Below are 18,214 nucleotides of genomic sequence, written 5' to 3' on the forward strand. Positions count from 1 at the left end.
TATTACCACTTCCAACTCGAAGGACAAGAGCAGATATATGGGAACACCATCACCTGCAAGTTCCCTTCCAAGGCACTCACCATCCTGACTTTGAAATAAATCACTGTTGCTGGGTCAAAATCCTGGAATTCCCTCCCTCGTAGCATTTTGGGTCAACTTACAGCAGGAGGACAGCAGTGGTTCAAGAAGACAGCTCTCCATCACCTTCTCAGGGACGCCTAGGGATGGGTAAGAAATGCTGGCCAGCCAGCGCTGCCCACATTCCCACAAATGAATAGAGGGAAAAAAATGTTCTTTCTGTCTGTGGGTATCTTATTTACACAGGACTCAGGTGCTTCTAACGCTGTATGCTCATCTCATGCAGCCTGAAAATCCAGCAGAGGAGAGAATACCAGAAGTGGCTATGTACATTCAGATCCTTGACGTTCTGCTTTCAGTTCATTAATTTCCCACTGAAGTTAAAATGGGAGTTTAATGAAATTCCTGATGAAACTTGTGACAATAGCTGTTGACTCAGTATAGTTTGTTTACTTTTCAAATTTTTAGGTCTGCCAGGACAATTTCTCATTTTTATACATTTGTGTTTTTTTCTCCAATGCAAAACCAAATACTTTCTTCTATATTTCCTATTAGGGAGGCCCCATGCAGCATGGACTATCTCCACAAGAAGCAAGTGATCAATTGGTTATCTATCAGGTGCAGTGACCTTGTTTGTACTTTACCAATGTTTGGGGGAGAGGCATGCTTTTTTTGTTTTAGTCACATCTTGGTGTAAATATCTTTGTTATTTTTAACTCAGGTAGAATTTGGGGAAGGTATAATATCAAATCAATAATTTTATCCATGGCACTAAAAAATAGTATATAACCTACTCTCAATGTATCTTCTGATACTTGAGATGATGAGTCACTTAATTGGTATAATGTTCAAGTGGAATGTCCAATATTTGTTTATCGTGGCACACTGTCAATTTAGAAAAACTGATGAGTGTTAACCTCCGTGTCCAGTTCTGTCATTACTCCAAACCCAAGTAAAAGAGAAGTAGAGTGAGTTAATTAGATAGATAATTAGTGTATTGTAACCATGTCAGTTTTTTCAGGTAATGTGACATTTGTCAAAGGCCATAAATGAATCTGAATTTGAGTGAGATGTTGAATTGTGTGTTTGTGAAGAGAATGGAAGTGCCATTGTTTTCAAACTCATCCTACTAAAGATCATTCTAATTAATGTTTTAATATTTGTAAAAGGGATGAGAAACATATTTCTTTTAAACATGAAAACTAACTAAAATATAAATATTAAATATTTTTCTATTTAAAAGGTATTTATTTTCCTAACATAAGACTTTAAACTACATCTTCAAATGTTAAGACTTCAACATTGTAAGGTCTGTAAGCATTTTTGTGTGCCGTCAGCTTGTTGAAATGTTGTAGATTTCAAAGGGAAAAGAAGTTGTTTGCAGGGCTAGACTTAAGAACACTGGTTAACTGTGGGAGCTTTGCTGTTGTGATCTAAGCTGTACAGATCACATGATTTATTAGAAAATGTGCTCTCTAATCGTTACAGAATCGTTTTGACAACCTTTATCGCAAATACATCACCTACACAGGTGGTGAGGAACTCTTTGGACTGTCAGTTACACAGTGTCCTCAGTTGTTGGAAATAAAGAAGGAGCTGAACCTTTTACAGAAACTCTACAGTCTCTACAATAATGTTATCAATACAGTGAATGGTTACTTCGATATTCTCTGGTCTGAGATGAACATAGAAAAGATAAAAAATGAGCTTCTGGATTTTCAAAACAGGTTCGTTAGCTGTATGTATTTTCTAGACTCTCAACTGATTTTACACAAACCTGAAATTTCATGTTTCATAACAAAGTAAGTGCATTGACTTGGACAGTCATTTTCTTTTTTCTTACCTACTTGAGAAAGCTTTATGACACAACTTATTCATTTTTCATCTTGTTTGCTGAGCTCCAGGTTTGTCCACATATATTAAGAGTTGCACAATGTGACCTATGAATCTATAAAACCAAGGCACCAGCCCAAGAAGTAATTTGCAAGACTGACTTTCATATTACAAAACACATAACCACTGTTTGATACTTTTGGCAAGCTATATTGCGAATTCATCATTGGCATTTGTGTTTGCTTAGCAGCGTTTCACAACCCACAATTTATAGTAATTTCATAATTTTGAAAACCTTTCAAGCCAAGAGAACACAAAAATGAAGAATATCATTTTGAGACAGAAGGGGTGGAAAGAAGAGAGGGTTTTCTGATGACTTTCAGTGAATCTGATTGACATGGCTGCTAAAGCTTAAAGTTTGAGTCGATTTGAACTGTAGCACAGGGTTGAATATTTGGCAGGTATTGTATGGATGGCAATACTTTTGATCTGTCAAGATTTTGTTCTTTACGTAACTGTGCAGAATAAAATATTTTCATCTAATTTGAGCAAAATATAGATTGTCCTGGAATGTTAAGGGCAGCGGCAACTTTCCTTGTTCTATTACTTGTTCATAGCCTGCATTAATAGTCTGCTAATATTGATTAACTGCTGGTGAGGAGACCTGTAAAGACTCTCTTCAATTGTTTAGCCTTGTACCTGATGGTTATTTTGTCATAAACTAGGTTTTCCAGTTGTTTGTTCTAGAGTTGAGGGAAGCATACACCATAGCAGCATTTTCCGCTGATCACTGCTTACTCTGAGGGTAATAATGGGGTGCTTGGGGGTGGGGTATCTTTCCCAGTCTTTTCTGGATGAGAGATTCTTTTTGCTGGAGTGGAGTTTGGGAGAGGGACTTCCTTCCTGAGAAAAGAAATTCTTTTCAATCGCTTGTTATTCTGTATTGTAAAGATGTTGGCCAAAAAAAAGACATAATTCTGGAGTACTACAGACGTAATGCCAGTAGCAGAATCATGCAAATTGGTTCATCAACCTTAATTGTTTATTATCAGTCTTAACTTCAATTTCAGAATTAGCTTGACAATCACACATGAGGTTGGTGATGTTCAGACAATGGGACTGGGGCAGTGTGGAACCGATCAGGATTGGTGGAAGCAGTGAATGCTTGGTTTAATGTAGAACCTGAATGAGTAGAAATGCTCTTCCTCATTATACAATAAAACAAATTGAAAGAAAAATATTGATTTGCATGATCTTGCAACTTGCACAATCCATTTAAGATGCATTTGCATTGGCTGCTGAGCACCTGAAGAATTTGTTTTATGTATATGGGAATGCGAACATCTCTGGCAAGGCCATGATTGCATTATTGTTATTATAGCATGTTAGTATATAAGTACAAGTTATATCGTTGTGTAAGACACTTTTATACCAATGAGGAGGACCTGGATGGGAGGTCTTGCTGTTTCAAGATCCTTTGCTTTTCCCTTACCAAATCCATATGGTATTGTCATGGCGTGTAGTGCTTAAGACAAAATAACCCTTTCAAACATTTACACCATTAAACAATGCGTTTCTAGCTCATAATGAACATGGCATAACACCTCCTTGCGGAACCTTAAGACTCTTAATTTATGTTTCAGTTTGTAAGTCATTATTGTTCACCACGTTGAATATTCAGTTGATTGGTGGAAGTAAGTGGGCAGTATCAATTTGGTCTAGGCCCAGAATGTCAGCTTTTATGCTCCTAAGATGCTGCTTGGCCTGCTGTGTTCGTCCAGCCCCACACTTTTGTTATCCCAGTTACAATTTGGTCACCTGGTTTGCTGCCTGCCTTTCTTATTGATTGATTTGGAACGGGAAATTGAACAGGGTGAGTAATAACCAGCCAATGCACTATTTTTTAAAAATAACGTGCAATTTAAAAACAGTGTTATTCTATGCTCAGAGAAGTGATAAATTAAAAGTAATCTATTTTCTTCATACCAGCGACTTAGCAATGAATAAAACAAAACAGAAATTGTTGGAAAAAATCAACAGATCTACCCGTGTCTGTGGAGAGAAAGCAGAATCAATTTTTCAGGTCCAGTGACACTTCATCAGAACTAGAAGTAGCTGAGAAGGGTAACCAGACCCAAAATGTTGACTCTGCATTCTCTCCATACAGGCCGCTAGATCTGCTGAGTTTCTCCTGTAAGTTCTACTTTTGTTTCAGATTTCTAGCATCCATAAGATTTTGTAGTGAATAAATTTGAAAGGCTAATTTCTATTTCCACTGTGTCTTTATCTGTGAACAATTATAGTTTAATGCTATCTGAACTACTGCATTTCAGATGTCGTAAATTACCTCGAGGTTTGAAGGAATGGCCTGCCTATCTTGATTTAAAGCAGACTATCGATGACTTCAGCGAAAGTTGCCCCCTGTTAGAGATGATGTCTAATAAAGCCATGATGCCTCGTCATTGGCAACACATAGCCCAAGTTACAGATCATGACTTCGATGTTGACAGTGAAACATTTAAATTGTCCAATATATTGGAAGCCCCGTTGTTAAAGTACAAAGAGGAGATTGAGGTGAGTTTTGATTTGTATAGCCATTAGAATTTCCAATATTAACAATGTATTGAATTGTTTAAAATGGGGAAGAATATGAGAGCATCATTTATCAATTAAACCCATTTATGATATTTCATTCTAAAAAATTCATTTAAAGAAAAGTAGCATAATGGAACTACCATCAAAAGGTGGCAAAGAGGGTCCAAGCAGGGCATGTGGAGCAGTTTGGAAAAAAGAATACGGGCATGGACTATCTTCTAAACGGTGAGAAAATTCGCAAAGCAGAAGTGCAAAGGGATCTGGGAGTGTTGGTCCAGGATTCTCTAAAGGTTAACTTGCAGGTAGAGTCCGTAATTAAGAAAGCGAATGTACTGTTGTCGTTTATCTCGAGGGTTGGAATATAAAAGCAGCGATGTGCTTCTGAGGCTTTATAAGGCTCTAGTTAGGCCCCATTTAGAATACTGTGTCCAATTTTGGGCCCCACACCTCAGGAAGGACACACTAGCCCTGGAGCATGTCCAGCGGAGGTTCACACGGATGATCCCTGGAATGGTAGGTTTAACGTACGATGAACGGCTAAGGATCCTGGGATTGTACTCATTAGAGTTTAGAAGGTTGAGGGGAGATCTAATAGAAACTTACAAGATAATGTATGGTTTAGAAGGGGTGGACGCTAGGAAGTTGTTTCCATTAGGTGGGGAGACTAGGACCCGTGGGCACAGCCTTTAAATTGGAGGGGGTAAATTTAAAACTGAAATGAGATGACATTTCTTCAGCCAGAGAGTGGTGGGCTTGTGGAATTCATTGCCACGGAGCGCAGTGGAGGCCGGGACGTTGGATGCCTTCAAGGCAGAGATCGACAAATTCTTGATCTCAGAAGGAATCAAGGGCTACGGGGAGAGTGCAGGGAAGTGGTGTTGAAATGCCCATCAGCCATGATTTAAATGGTGGAGTGGACTTGATGGGCCGAATAGCCTTACTTACACTCCTATGTCTTATGGTCTTATGGTCTGAATGTGCAGCAGGAGATGGTGATGGTGGGAGACGACATTGAGCAGGGCAGCTGGAAGAGTTAAGCAGATCCTCCCAAGAGGTAAGAATGCCTTTAGACCAGATGGGGAGAAGGAACAGAAAGACAGAAGGTTTCTTGTATCAGATGCAAGCCGTAGACTTTGTTCAATGTAAATACTGTGTTTTCCTTGCTTGACTTTAATTTACCCGCATCTTTGTAACAACCTGCTGTCAGTGGAATAAATAATCCCTGCTTCATGATCTTTCAGTTGTCTATATGATTAAATCTCATTTTACATTCTGATGCAGTCAGCAGGATTCCACAGGTGTCAAGCCATGGCAGAAAAAGTTGAAAGGTCGGGTCAATTTGGAATGGTTATTGGATGAGTTGAAACTGGCAAGATACATGAGGGACGCTGAACTTCTTAGGCTAGAGGAAATCATAACTTTAGGCCAAATGTGGGAAAAGCCACCCCATGTGTGTTCTCTTTATGTTATGGAGGAAAGAAGTGGCTGGATATTCTAGTTGTCAATGAGTAGGAAGCTGGTCAGATTTGGGGGAGGACCAGAAACACAGTGATTCCACAACTGAAGATTGCTTTGCTAGAGCCTCATGTATTATACTTAGCAGAGTCCACTTGGTGTAATTCTGGGAGCTTCCTGAATTATTTTAAAGGGTGGCGTATTGCTGACTTCAGCAATAAATTTTTATCTTCAGTCAAGAAAATCCACAGATATTTTATGACCACTGTCAAATTTGTTAATGTTTTACCTTGGCTAAAGCAGGGAAGCTACTTCACCCCAACATGTGATCTCTCATTGCCAAGCTACCTTCAGAGGTCCTTGCAATGTATTTTGTAATAGTTGACCCCACTAGTAATGGGATGAAACACATACTCATACTCTCAGAAGTCTTCACATTCACAAAGACTGTTTCCAAATGTGACCACAGGGCCTCAGTTATAGCCAAAATGCTAACACGTGACTGGTCTGGCTGCTTCAATAATCCGTGTTGGATTCACAGTGATCAGGTGCTTGACTTTAAGAGCAGGATTCCTGCCACAGGAGCGTGGCATTACCAAAAACTGCATCACGACCTATCATTCACAGGGTAATATACAATGCAAACAAATTCAACGGTATTCTGCATGATTGTCATAACACATGGTAGTATTTCTGGGCCAGCACACCTGAAGCCCTCTAATATTAATACTATGGGAGACATGGGTTTAGGTGGGATTTGAATTCAGTCCAAAATTCTGAAATTCAAAGCTAGGCTTCATATTGTGGACTATAACAGCCATCTTTGAATGATGTAAAAACATAATTGGTTCACTCATGCCTTTGAAAGAAGGAAATCTGCCTTCCTTACCCAACCTGGCTCATTTGTAACTCCACATCCATAGCCATGTGTTTGACAATCAGCTGCCCTCTGGAATGGCCCGGTCCCTTCGCTCAAAAATATTGAGGGATGGGCAATTGATACAGGTTCTCCCAGCAGTGCCAACATCCCACAATAGAATAATAAAAAATTCCTAAATGTCTCCAGCTATACAGCTCCCTGTTTTACTTTGACCTTCCTCTTGTTCCAACAATATTAATTGGCTACTTCAAATATCTCTGTTTGGGTTTAGTAGCCGTAATTGTTTAATAATGCCTCTAGAATTATTGCCCATACGAAAAGCTTAATATTCCATTGTCATTAAAAATACACACGCTTGACTAACACTCTTTTGCATACACTTAATAGGTTATTTTAGATAAGCTATTGTTTGCTTAATGATAAATAAAAGTATTCCAATAGCATAAAATGAAGAACTGTAGATACTGGAAATCTGAAACAAAAATTAGAGGACCCAAAACATTAACTACTTTGTCTCCATAGTCTGCCAGACCTGCTGAGTTTCTTCAGCAATTTCTGTTTTGATTACAATAACATTATGTGCAAGTTAACCAAGAAAAGGGTTGAATTGCTGTTTAAATGTATGATTTGAATTTGAAAAACTTTCACAAAATGTTAATAGCCCTGTATCAATTTTCCCAGCCAAGAATCATTATACGGGTGGGCGAAGTTGTCTAGCATGATAGATTTATAAAAATTTGGTCCCCTAAGGGGAATCATCTAATTATTACACCATCTTTTATGAATGATTGTTGTGTTATTGACCAGCTTTATTTATGCTGCAGACCATTTTAATGAGGCCAGATTTCAGTCGAAGCAAAATGATGTAAACTGATAGATCTTTGCTTCATTGCTATTAGGTTGAAAGCACAAAACAAAGTTTTAGCAGTTTTAATTCTGCCTTTGCTATTCCTAAAGTTCATTTAAAAACAGTCCTTTTATCTTGAATTCAGATTAGACTAGTAGTGCTCAATATTTCAACATACGTCAGCGTGATCTGAAATGTGCACTAGCAATGAGCAAAATGTCGTGGATTTGGTGATCCAGGTACAAATTGAGTACACTTATGATTTTTTTCTTTAGTGTTCACTCAAAAGCATATACATTGCCAACAATGTTTACTATGAACCAGTACAATTGGCAATGTTTTGAAGTGTATTTTTTAAAAAGCCTTGAAAAAATTTTTCAAAATATTTGAGTGGCAGCTTGATGCAGTTTAACTAACATATTCAAAACTATGTTTATCAGAAGTAAACATGTTTTTATCCTTGTGTCAATCTGGCACTTGTGCATTACTTGATTTTCAATACTTTTTCAAACAAAAAGAATCATTTGTAACTCATATGGAGTACAGCAGTCAGTTCATCAGTAATTTAAAAGAATTACATTCAGTTTTTTAAAAATGCCCATTTATTTCCTTGTACCCAAAAGAATCAATTTAATGTTTCGATCCTCGTTGAAGGCCTTTACTTGAGCACAGATCATGGAAATATGCGTACAAGTTTAACTCCATGAAAGTAGCTGGTTTTGTGAATTGCATTTGTTTTTAGTACAATCATTTTCAAATTGGTGCAGAAGGTCATGGAGTTTAGTCTGTTCTTGATGTAATTTGGTTGCAACGTTTTTGGGCAAATTAACTGATCAGAAGCTGTACTCCATGTATTCTTACACTCACTTGACCAATGTTTCAGTAGGCAGACTGACAGGTTTTGTAATTTGAGACTGGCTGTGACCTGCTAAGCTGTGTCACTTTACAGAAACCTTTTGAAAATACTGAATATAAGTTGTATTTGAAGCAGACTCTTCTTAACTAATCTTAAATTCCAAAATGTGAGCAAAAGGGTCTCTTAAAACATCAAGCTTACTTTTCCCACTGTCTGATTCTCATCAGTTCTTTACAACAAAAATTCCCATCAGAAAAATGTAATGATTTACTTCCTTGGAAGAACAAATCATCTAGTCCAATTATTATTTTACATAAAGCAAAATATTGAATTTCTGATGCATTCACTTATGACTAACCAGTTTCATTACAAATCTGAGATGTGACAAATATTTGAAAACATATTTCTGATTACTATTTTTGGATATTAGGATATTTGCATCAGTGCTGTAAAGGAGAAAGATATTGAGCAGAAGCTGAAGCAGGTCTTAGTGGAGTGGGATAATCGAAACTTTACATTTGCCAACTTCAAAACACGTGGTGAGCTCCTTCTCCGTGGCGATAACATTTCTGAGATCATCACTTCTGCTGAAGATAGCTTGATGGTTCTTGGTTCTCTGCTGAACAATAGGTGAGTTTTCATTATGTGCACAATTACTAATTTAACTGTTTAGTCAACTTTATGCTGTTGTAAAAGTGCTGATGAAACCCAAAACAAAGAAAATAGGTAAGAATAAAGCAGTTTTTCTTTGATATGGCATTGATATTTGGCTGTTTAATCTTCCAGTTGTTCTTAACTTTGTGTAGCATTAGATCTCTATAAGATTTCGGCACAATTTAATTATTGGTTTTCTGTAATTAGAGAATGCATTTAAAGAGTCCTAAATGTCTTGAGTGAAATGTACGTGCCAATTTCTCAACATTATGGACAATCCTATTACCTGTAACGGAAATAGCACAGATAATGTTGCAGTGGTGATATCAATGGACTGATAATCTAGAAGCCCAGGGCCATGCTCTGGGGACATGGGTGCCAACTCAATCATGACAGCTGGTGGAATTTGCATTCAGTTGTTAAATCTGGAGGACAAAGCTATTTTTAGTGATGGTGACCAGGATAATAATCATTGAGTTTTTTCATAAAACCCATCTCGTTCACTGATGTCCTTTGGGAGAGAAATCTGTTATTTTTACCTAATTTGATTTACACAATGACATGGTCAACTCTTAATGAACTAGCCTAGTAAGCTATTCATTTCAAAGGGGGATTAGGAATAAGCAACAAATGCTGACCTCGGCTGTGACACCTACATTCTATAAAAGAATTAAGAAAAGCAATCTCTTTTGGACTATCAAATAACTAGTTGACAGAAGAACAAGTTAGATGGTTTGATCTGAAAACTGTTTTCAAATTATTATAGTAAAATTAAAAATATAAAACAAATGAAGAAATCTGGATTATGAGTCAGGGTTCAGGATACAGAAAACTAACCAAATTGAAAAGAGTAAAAGGAAAAGTGAGGTTATTTCAGATTTAATATTCAAAGTTTCTATCTTAAAACATGCACATTACATAAGATATTGAAGAGCGATGAAGCTGAATAGTTTCACAGTTTTAAGAAAGGCAGAGTTAGAATTTATAAGAAAAAAATTATCATCGCTACATCAATTCATGGTGTTTTGTTTATGTGGGTTAACCAACAGTTCATGTTGGTGATGTATGTGCTTTAGAGAGATTGCAAAATATTACACAGGGTCTGAGAAATGTTGAGAGCCTGCCTGAAATATTCTTAAGTTGTTACAATATTGACATAAGGGATGCAATGAAAAGTAGTCAATTTGCCCTTTCAATGCTTCAGTGCCATTTAATACGATTATGACTCAAATTCTATTCCAACCTATAAACTCTCATTATCCTTTTTCTTTATGCCTTAATATGGGAAGAATGGTTAGCACGTTTGCAAATGACACCCAAATTAGTGGTATATTGGACAGTGAATAAGTTTACCTCAGAGTACAACAGCACCTTGATCAGATGGGCCAAGGAGTGGCAGATGGAGTTGAATTTAAATAATTGTGAGGTGTTGCATTTTGATAAGACCAATCAGGGCAGGATTTAAACGCTTAATGGTAGGGTCATGGGGTGTGTTTCTGAACAAAGAGACCTTGGGGACCGGGTTCATAGTTCATTGAAGGTGAAGTCATAGGTTGACAGAGTAGTGAAGAAAGTGTTTGGTCAGTGCATTGAGGATGTAAGTTAGGTTGCCACTTTGCAGCTGAACAGGACATTGGTTGGGCTACTTTTGGAATACTGCAATCATTTCTGGTTTCCCTGTTATAGGAAAGATGTTGTTAAACTTTAAAGGGTGCAAAAATTTACAAGGATGTTGCTGGGTTTGAAGGGTTTGAGTTAAACTGAGAGGCTGAATAGGTTGGCGCTATTTTCTCTTGAGTGTCAAAGGCTGACAATGACCTAATAGACGATTATAAAATCATGAGGGTCATGAATAGGGTGAATAGATAAAGTCTCTTTCCTGGGTTAGGGAGACCAAAACCAGAGGACAAAGATTTAAGGTAAAAGGGGAAAGATATAAAAGGGACATAACAGGCAACTTTTCATGCAGATGATGGTGTGTGTATGGAATGAGCTGCAAGAAGAAGTGGTGGAGGTGGGTACAATTACAACATTTAAAAGCTACCTGGATGGGTATATGAATATGAAGGGTTCAGAGGGATATATGTCAAATGCTGATAAATGGCACTAGATTAATTTAGGGTATCTAGTTGACCTAAGCTAGTTGGATAAAGGGCCTGTTTCCATGTTGTACAATGTATGACTCTAAATCTATCACCTCGACCTTTGGCCCTCCATATATGGAATTCCACATATCTACAGTTATTTTGTCTGAAGAACTTTCTCCCCACCTTGGACTGAAATGTCTCATATTCTGAGGTTGTGACATTGTTCTAAATGTTCCCATGGGGAATTTGAAGCTCAAGTCTCTATGAAATTGCATGTGACAAATTATCTGTTAAAAGTGAGCATCAAAATATTCCGTTCCAAAAGGTCAAATTGCTACAAGTATTGCTGTCCCTAAAATCTGAATTTACTTTCTCTGCCATAATGAATTTGAATGATTGGATAATTTGATCAAGGCAGTGATGAATTAAAACACAATATCTTTATATGTCATAGAAATGAGAAGTTTAATTTTGGTAAGGTATTGTATGAGTACAAAGATTATTATTTCATGAGCATCATTACATTTTATTTTTTAAGCAGTGTATCCAAAATCAGTTCTGTAACATTTATGAATTAGCAGTACTAAAACCTAGATTAAATTTCCTGTGTACCATTAGCAATTACTAAAATAAATATATTATGAAATAAACGGGTCCAAAACTTACATCACTTGACAGTTATGTATAGATGTCAAGCTTATGTATCCATTATTCAAAATGCATTGCTCAAATTTACATTAACAATTTCAGTGTAAAATTCAACTCAACATCCAGTACAGCAAAAATAAGTATAAAACAGTAAATTAATCCAGATTGTCAGTGAGTTCATCTAACATGCCTATTTTGCTCTCTCAGGTACAATGTTCCATTCAAAGCACACATTCAAAAGTGGGTACATAAATTGTCATCCACCACGGGTATAATTGAGAGCTGGCTGATTGTACAAAACCTGTGGATATATCTGGAAGCAGTGTTTGTGGCTGGAGACATCGCCAAGCAGCTTCCAAAGGTCAACTTTAATTTACTTCCAATAAAATTCTCACCTGGAAATGCATGACTAGACAAAGTAACAAAATTTTCAGCTGATGGGGAATTTTCTTTTTTAATATCAAATAGCCCCAGGGAAGCAACTGAAGACATGGGCTCATGGGATCAGTGCCAATGTATTAATGCTTAGTACCAAGTGTAGATACATACCTGCTGAGGTCCCTGGTTCTCTCACTGGGAATAGTGAGATGCTTAGAGCAAGAAAGTGGAAGGAAAAATTACAGAATCTTAAGAGGAAAGTGATGTGGAGGGAAATCACTTATCCCTCAGACATCAATTACAAGGATATTAACAGCAGAATGTGAGAAAGGTGCATGCTTATATCAATCAACACCTTGTAGTTAAGAGAATAAGTGTGTTTTGAACAACAAAGTTCATTCATTTTGGCTTACTAATGGAGAAGCGTTTCATTCTCCAGAAAAATTAATGTATAATTAAGAGAGCCATATTCATACCCACTTCACCACTATTGGTATTTAAAGCTTTCATGAAAAATTAGTTGGTGATTGACTCTTCTTCTGGCTTTTGATTCAATCTTGTAAGTGTTTTTGATGGGAAACTAAAGCTGCAGAAGTCAACAGGGAATGGTATGAAGTTGAAGAACCTTTCGCTAACCTCAAAGATTCTGCACAAGTTAGTTCCTCTCATACATGGGTGCAGTAACAGGAATTTCCCAAGGAATGCACCCTAACTTGTAGAGTAGGACAGGCTGCTGGATGAGGAAATTGAAAGATGGGGCAGGTCACCATTTCCACTCAGAATGTTCAGATATTAGTTTTCCTTCCTGAATGTCAGTGAGGAACAATATGTTAAGACATTTAATAGGGAAATAAGTATTCTGAATCAATTTGCCAATATAAAACTATCACTACGAGAGCCCGATTTGTCTTGAAAATTATGAATATTAAGAATTCTTTAATACCTGCCTTCCGTGTGACTTTGTACTATCAAGTACTGTCATGCAGTGTCAAAACGGCTACAGCGGCTACAGCATGAAAGGATCTTCACTTTCAGTGGGAGAGACACTCCATAGCCTTGGAGGATGGCCTCCAGCAGCTCTGATCCTGGAAAGCCTGGCTGCACACTACACTTGCTTGGTAATCGGTGACTGTAGTCTGGCCTGGCTGCCTCACAGGCAACATTGAGGACAGAGTGTCAAAGGCACAAGTGCTCTTTTCCTGAGAGGGAGCAGCAGGTTCAAACTCCATGGATCTGCTGCCACTCTTCTGAGGCTGTACCATAGTAGCTTATTGGAGGATAGTTTGCTAAGCTACAATGGCACTCTGCAGGCTCATTTGCACACTACGGTCAACAATCATGATGACAGCAATATGGGCTTGCAGCGCAGCAAGCTTTCTTTACATGTCAAATGTTGGCTGACTGCTACTTGTGCTGCAGTGAAAATTTTGATCAGCTGCATTATGATTCAATCTAATATTGTGCCAAAAGAGTTGACCAGCAGGATGTTGCCCAGTATGGAAGGTTGGAGTTGAACAGAAAGGCTGGATAGGCTGAGACTGTTTTTACTGGAATGTAGGATATTGAGAGGCAACCTTTGTACAGGTTTATAAAATAATGAGAGATGTAGATAAGGTTAGTGGTAGATGTCTTTTCTCTAGGATAGGACACATTTTTAAGGTGAAAGCAGAGATTTTAAAACGATATGGGGCAATTTCTTTTACAGAGAGTGGCTCACGTGTGGTTTAAACTTCATGAGGAAGTGCTGGGTATAGGTACAATTACAATGTTTAAAAGGCATCTGAAGTTTTTTTTTCTATTCATCACAATAATTGTTATTTCCTTCATGAGAATTGGGGTACATAGATGCATCTATCCCCTCTAAGTAGGTCCTGCTGCAGCCTGCTGGTGGAAACTTGTCCAGTAAGAGACAGGAAAGGGTAGTAATGCACGTTGTTCAAACTGTTTGGATGAGGTTCTAATGCTTGAGTAACTGGAAGTATGTGAGCATGCTGAGAGACATAAGTGTGAGGTATGCAGCAGTCCTAAGTGTATGCGGAAATGATGAAACATGAATGTCAATGTTGTGGACTGATTGACAGAGATTGTTGGTAGGTTTGTGAAGGGAGTGTGGTAAATGAACAGTGTGCAATGAAATGGTGCAATTGCTAAGATATGACAATGGAAGGTACAGTCATTAACTATGATAATTTACATGAAATCCTCGAATTTCTTGCAGCACTACAATCAGGTCCTTGAGACTTCACTACTGACATTGTCTATTGTGATCCTGTGCTCTCTGAACATAGGAATGAAAAGATTTTGATGCATTTATAGATAGATGACATCTCTTCTATAATTGCCTCCACCAAAGCTTCACAATAGTGCCCACATATTTGGGAGCTTGTGTTTTCCCATGTTGTGCCACTCTTCAAATTTTCCAGATCTGAATCACTTTTTGCATGTCTGCCAGCATCTGCTCCTGTAACAATGCACCTCTGTTTGAAGACCTGTTAGTTCTGGCTGGATGCTGAAGTTGTTGAAATTGACAGTAAGCCTAAGCTTGTGTGATGTTTGCATCACGATCAACAAGCATATGCTATTTGAGTATTGTGATTTCTGCACCTCTTTTTAGAGATCGATCACATTTTGTTCCCTGTACATTAGGAATCTTGTAGCTTTTAGTTATACAGCTAGGAAAGAATTCTTTCATCATAGACATAAGTTTCTCTGTTCCAGATTTATGTAAGCTACTTGAAATGTGATATTTTCTATATTCTGTGAGATCTGTAATAAACTTTCTGCTCCTTTGCCCAAACAACAATGTTAGAATCTATAACTCATAATGTAAGTAAAATTTTAAAATAAGCATATATAAGGCAAGAGTTTGAATGGATTGCAGAATTAAAACAGTTCAAGGAACAAAATTGTATGTGATGGATTTTCAACCTTAAAATGTTACCGTTAAAAAATTCCAAAGATAATCTACCAAATCTTCCATGTCACAACAGGAAGCAAAGAGATTTTCCAACATAGATAAGTCGTGGATGAAGATCATGAGCCGTGCCCATGAAATTCCTAACGTGGTTCAGTGCTGTACAGGAGATGAAGCCATGGTCCATCTGTTACCGCATCTCTTGGAACAACTTGAAATGTGTCAGAAATCATTAACTGGGTAAATGCTGTAATGGTGGCAAATAGTGTTAACTTTGAGATTACTACTTTTAACTGTGACTAAAAAAATTGAGATATTTAGTTTGTGATTTTAGGTATTTTAAAATGAATATCCAGGCTGCAAAGAGCAGAGGTGTAACAGCCTGTTCCTGTTTTTCAAGCAAGTGCGAATGTTTCAGTCTTCTGCACTGTTCTCTGTCCCTTTCATTAGTGATCTTTGAACAGATCTTCAAATAATTTAAATGGGCAAGCTGGATCAAAAGGCATCTTTCTCTGCTGTGAGAGTCTATATTTCTAGGTCCTTGCTCATATTATTTCTTCCCAGGCCTCTGCCAAGCAAGGCTGGCATTTCATGTGATGTGAAAAGGTTTTCCTAGAGTCTCTTGTCTGATTTAGATTGTGGTTCTTTCTTGTACCATAATTCAAAATATATGCTCATTTATTTTTTCCTCATAGGGAATGGTAAGTGTCCAAACCAAAGCTTAGTTTTAATGACATATTTGTCACTTTCTTTCCTGTTGCTATTACATAACAGCTATCTGGAAAAGAAGCGTGTGGTGTTTCCAAGGTTCTTCTTTGTATCAGACCCTACCCTGCTGGAAATTCTGGGACAAGCTTCTGATTCGCATACTATACAAGCTCATTTGCTTCATGTATTTGACAATATTAAAATGGTACTATTCCATGAGAAGGTAAGTTTGAATTGTTTATATAATTAATATAAGAAAATATTCCTTCAGGGACTTTTACTATGGAATTAACCCCATGTAATGAAATAGCGCCATTGCAGGCCATGCAGAGATGGGATAGTTTGGATTGTTGTAGGTACCCAATGTATAGAATTAGCACTGGCGCAATAAATAAAATAGGCAAATCACTTCTTTCTGGCATTTTTGTGATTCTGCCATTACGTTTAACTAAAAATAATAACATTTAAACCTTTTGATCCACTTCACATTCCTGTTTCCGTTTTGCCATTTGTCCTATTCTTGATGGAGAGGGCAGATGTTCAAGGTGATTGGCAAAAAAAAAGCCAGTGGAGACATGATGAGAAATCTCTTTATGCAGCAAGTGATAGGTTTTGGGATGACCTGACAGGATTCATGTGCAGATTTGATCTTAGCTCAAACGTGAATTGGATAACTAATTTGAATGACAAAAACTTTTCAGATGTTGAGTAAATAGTGGGGGAGTAGGCTTAACTGAATTGCTCTTTGAATGATTTGCCACAGCCAATAAGCCGAATAGCCTCCTTTTGTGCTATACTCTATGATTATAACGTCTATCTTTCAAAACACAGAAGAGTTGTTGGCCTTGAGTGTTGCAGCTGATGATGTCTACAGCTGGTCCATGGAATAAACTGTGTACATGATAGAGAATATTAGTGCTTCATCGGCACTTATGTTGCACTCAATCCCCCCATGACTATGGGCTTTGTCAGGGTTGAAGCCTCTTTCTTCTCCATACAAGGCCAATAGCGTAAAATGGAGACCATTGTCAGAGATTCACAATGTAGGGAAGCCATCTGATTTCTACTTCTCATTGGAGCCATCATAGAATTAGAGCTGCTTGCTAAATTGCAGAAATAGAACTCAGCTGGGCATCTAAACTGAAATTATGGTTTTGATTTATGAAGCAGTATATGATTCTGTTAAACAAATTAAATTTGGGGCCCAATCAAAACCAAGACCACTGAATTGCAATGGATTTTTCCAGGGTCAGTTGGCACACTGATCATGTTCTTAGTGATATGGATACCTGCTATTTGTAAAGAAAGGTCATTATCTGATCTCACAAGTTTTGGAATTAGCTGTACCCCTTGTATCTAGATAGTCTTTCATACTAAATCTATTTAAATATAAAACAGAACTGCAGAACACGGGGAAGCACTGGACTAGCGGTATTGTCACTAAATTATTAATGTGGACACTCAGGTAATGTTCTGGGGATATGGGTTTGAATCACACCACATCAGATGGTGAGGCTTGCATTCAATTAAAAACATCTGGTATTATGAATCTAATGAAATCATTGTTGATAGTTGAAAAAGCCATCTGGTTCACTAGTGTCCTTTAGGGAAGAGATCTGGCCTGGCCTTCATGTGGCCCCAGATCTACAGCAATGTGGTTGACTCTTAACTGCTCTCTGTGCAATTCGCGATGGACAATAAATGCTGGCTTGGCCGAAATGCCCACATTTCCATTAACAAATTAAAAAAGAAATGCTAAAGATTTGAAACAAACAAAGAAAAATTGCTGGGGAAACTCAACAGGTCTGGCAACATCTGTGGAGAAAAATTAACATTTTGAGTACAGTGACCCTTCTTCAGAATAGAGCAGAACATGATTTTGCTGTGCTTTTGCTACCTATATGTGCTGTAGCAGATTTGAATTCAAAGTTATCACTTGAGTATCTATATAACTAATTTCCTTATCTGCACATCATCACTATTCACTGGTTTTCAGAGTTTAAGCTCCTGCCTTTCTTATATTCTAGCTGCACAATCATGTAACATTTCTTTTTGGTGATTGGATTAGAGCAAAAGTGATTTGGAATAGTCCACCATATTTATTAGAAAACTTTGGAGTTTAAAATGCACTACTTAATTTCAAACTTGCTGATATTTTATAAAATGTGCTCAAACAGCCTCTGGTGGTTATAGATAGTATTGCTGAGATTGTGTTGATGAATGGAAAGACCTGTATCTAGATGTTTTGAACTAATCTGTTCAGAGGTTTTTTACTTATCTT

At 37.5% G+C, this 18,214-nt stretch overlaps 1 protein-coding gene across 1 annotated transcript in view; it reads left to right on the forward strand.

Moving 5' to 3' along the window:
• LOC125459938 (dynein axonemal heavy chain 5-like) overlaps window positions 1-18,214 on the forward strand; it is a 259,757-nt gene that overhangs the window by 110,483 nt on the left and 131,060 nt on the right. The window contains exons 26-32 of the mRNA XM_059651530.1: window positions 634-696; window positions 1,567-1,805; window positions 4,245-4,485; window positions 8,975-9,174; window positions 12,141-12,294; window positions 15,302-15,465; window positions 16,000-16,156. Of these exons, the coding sequence (XP_059507513.1) occupies window positions 634-696; window positions 1,567-1,805; window positions 4,245-4,485; window positions 8,975-9,174; window positions 12,141-12,294; window positions 15,302-15,465; window positions 16,000-16,156 (1,218 nt within the window). The remainder of the gene's footprint in view (window positions 1-633; window positions 697-1,566; window positions 1,806-4,244; window positions 4,486-8,974; window positions 9,175-12,140; window positions 12,295-15,301; window positions 15,466-15,999; window positions 16,157-18,214) is intronic.

Source organism: Stegostoma tigrinum, chromosome 16 (genome assembly GCF_030684315.1).
Source record: "Stegostoma tigrinum isolate sSteTig4 chromosome 16, sSteTig4.hap1, whole genome shotgun sequence".
In the NCBI taxonomy this organism is placed as follows: domain Eukaryota; kingdom Metazoa; phylum Chordata; class Chondrichthyes; order Orectolobiformes; family Stegostomatidae; genus Stegostoma; species Stegostoma tigrinum.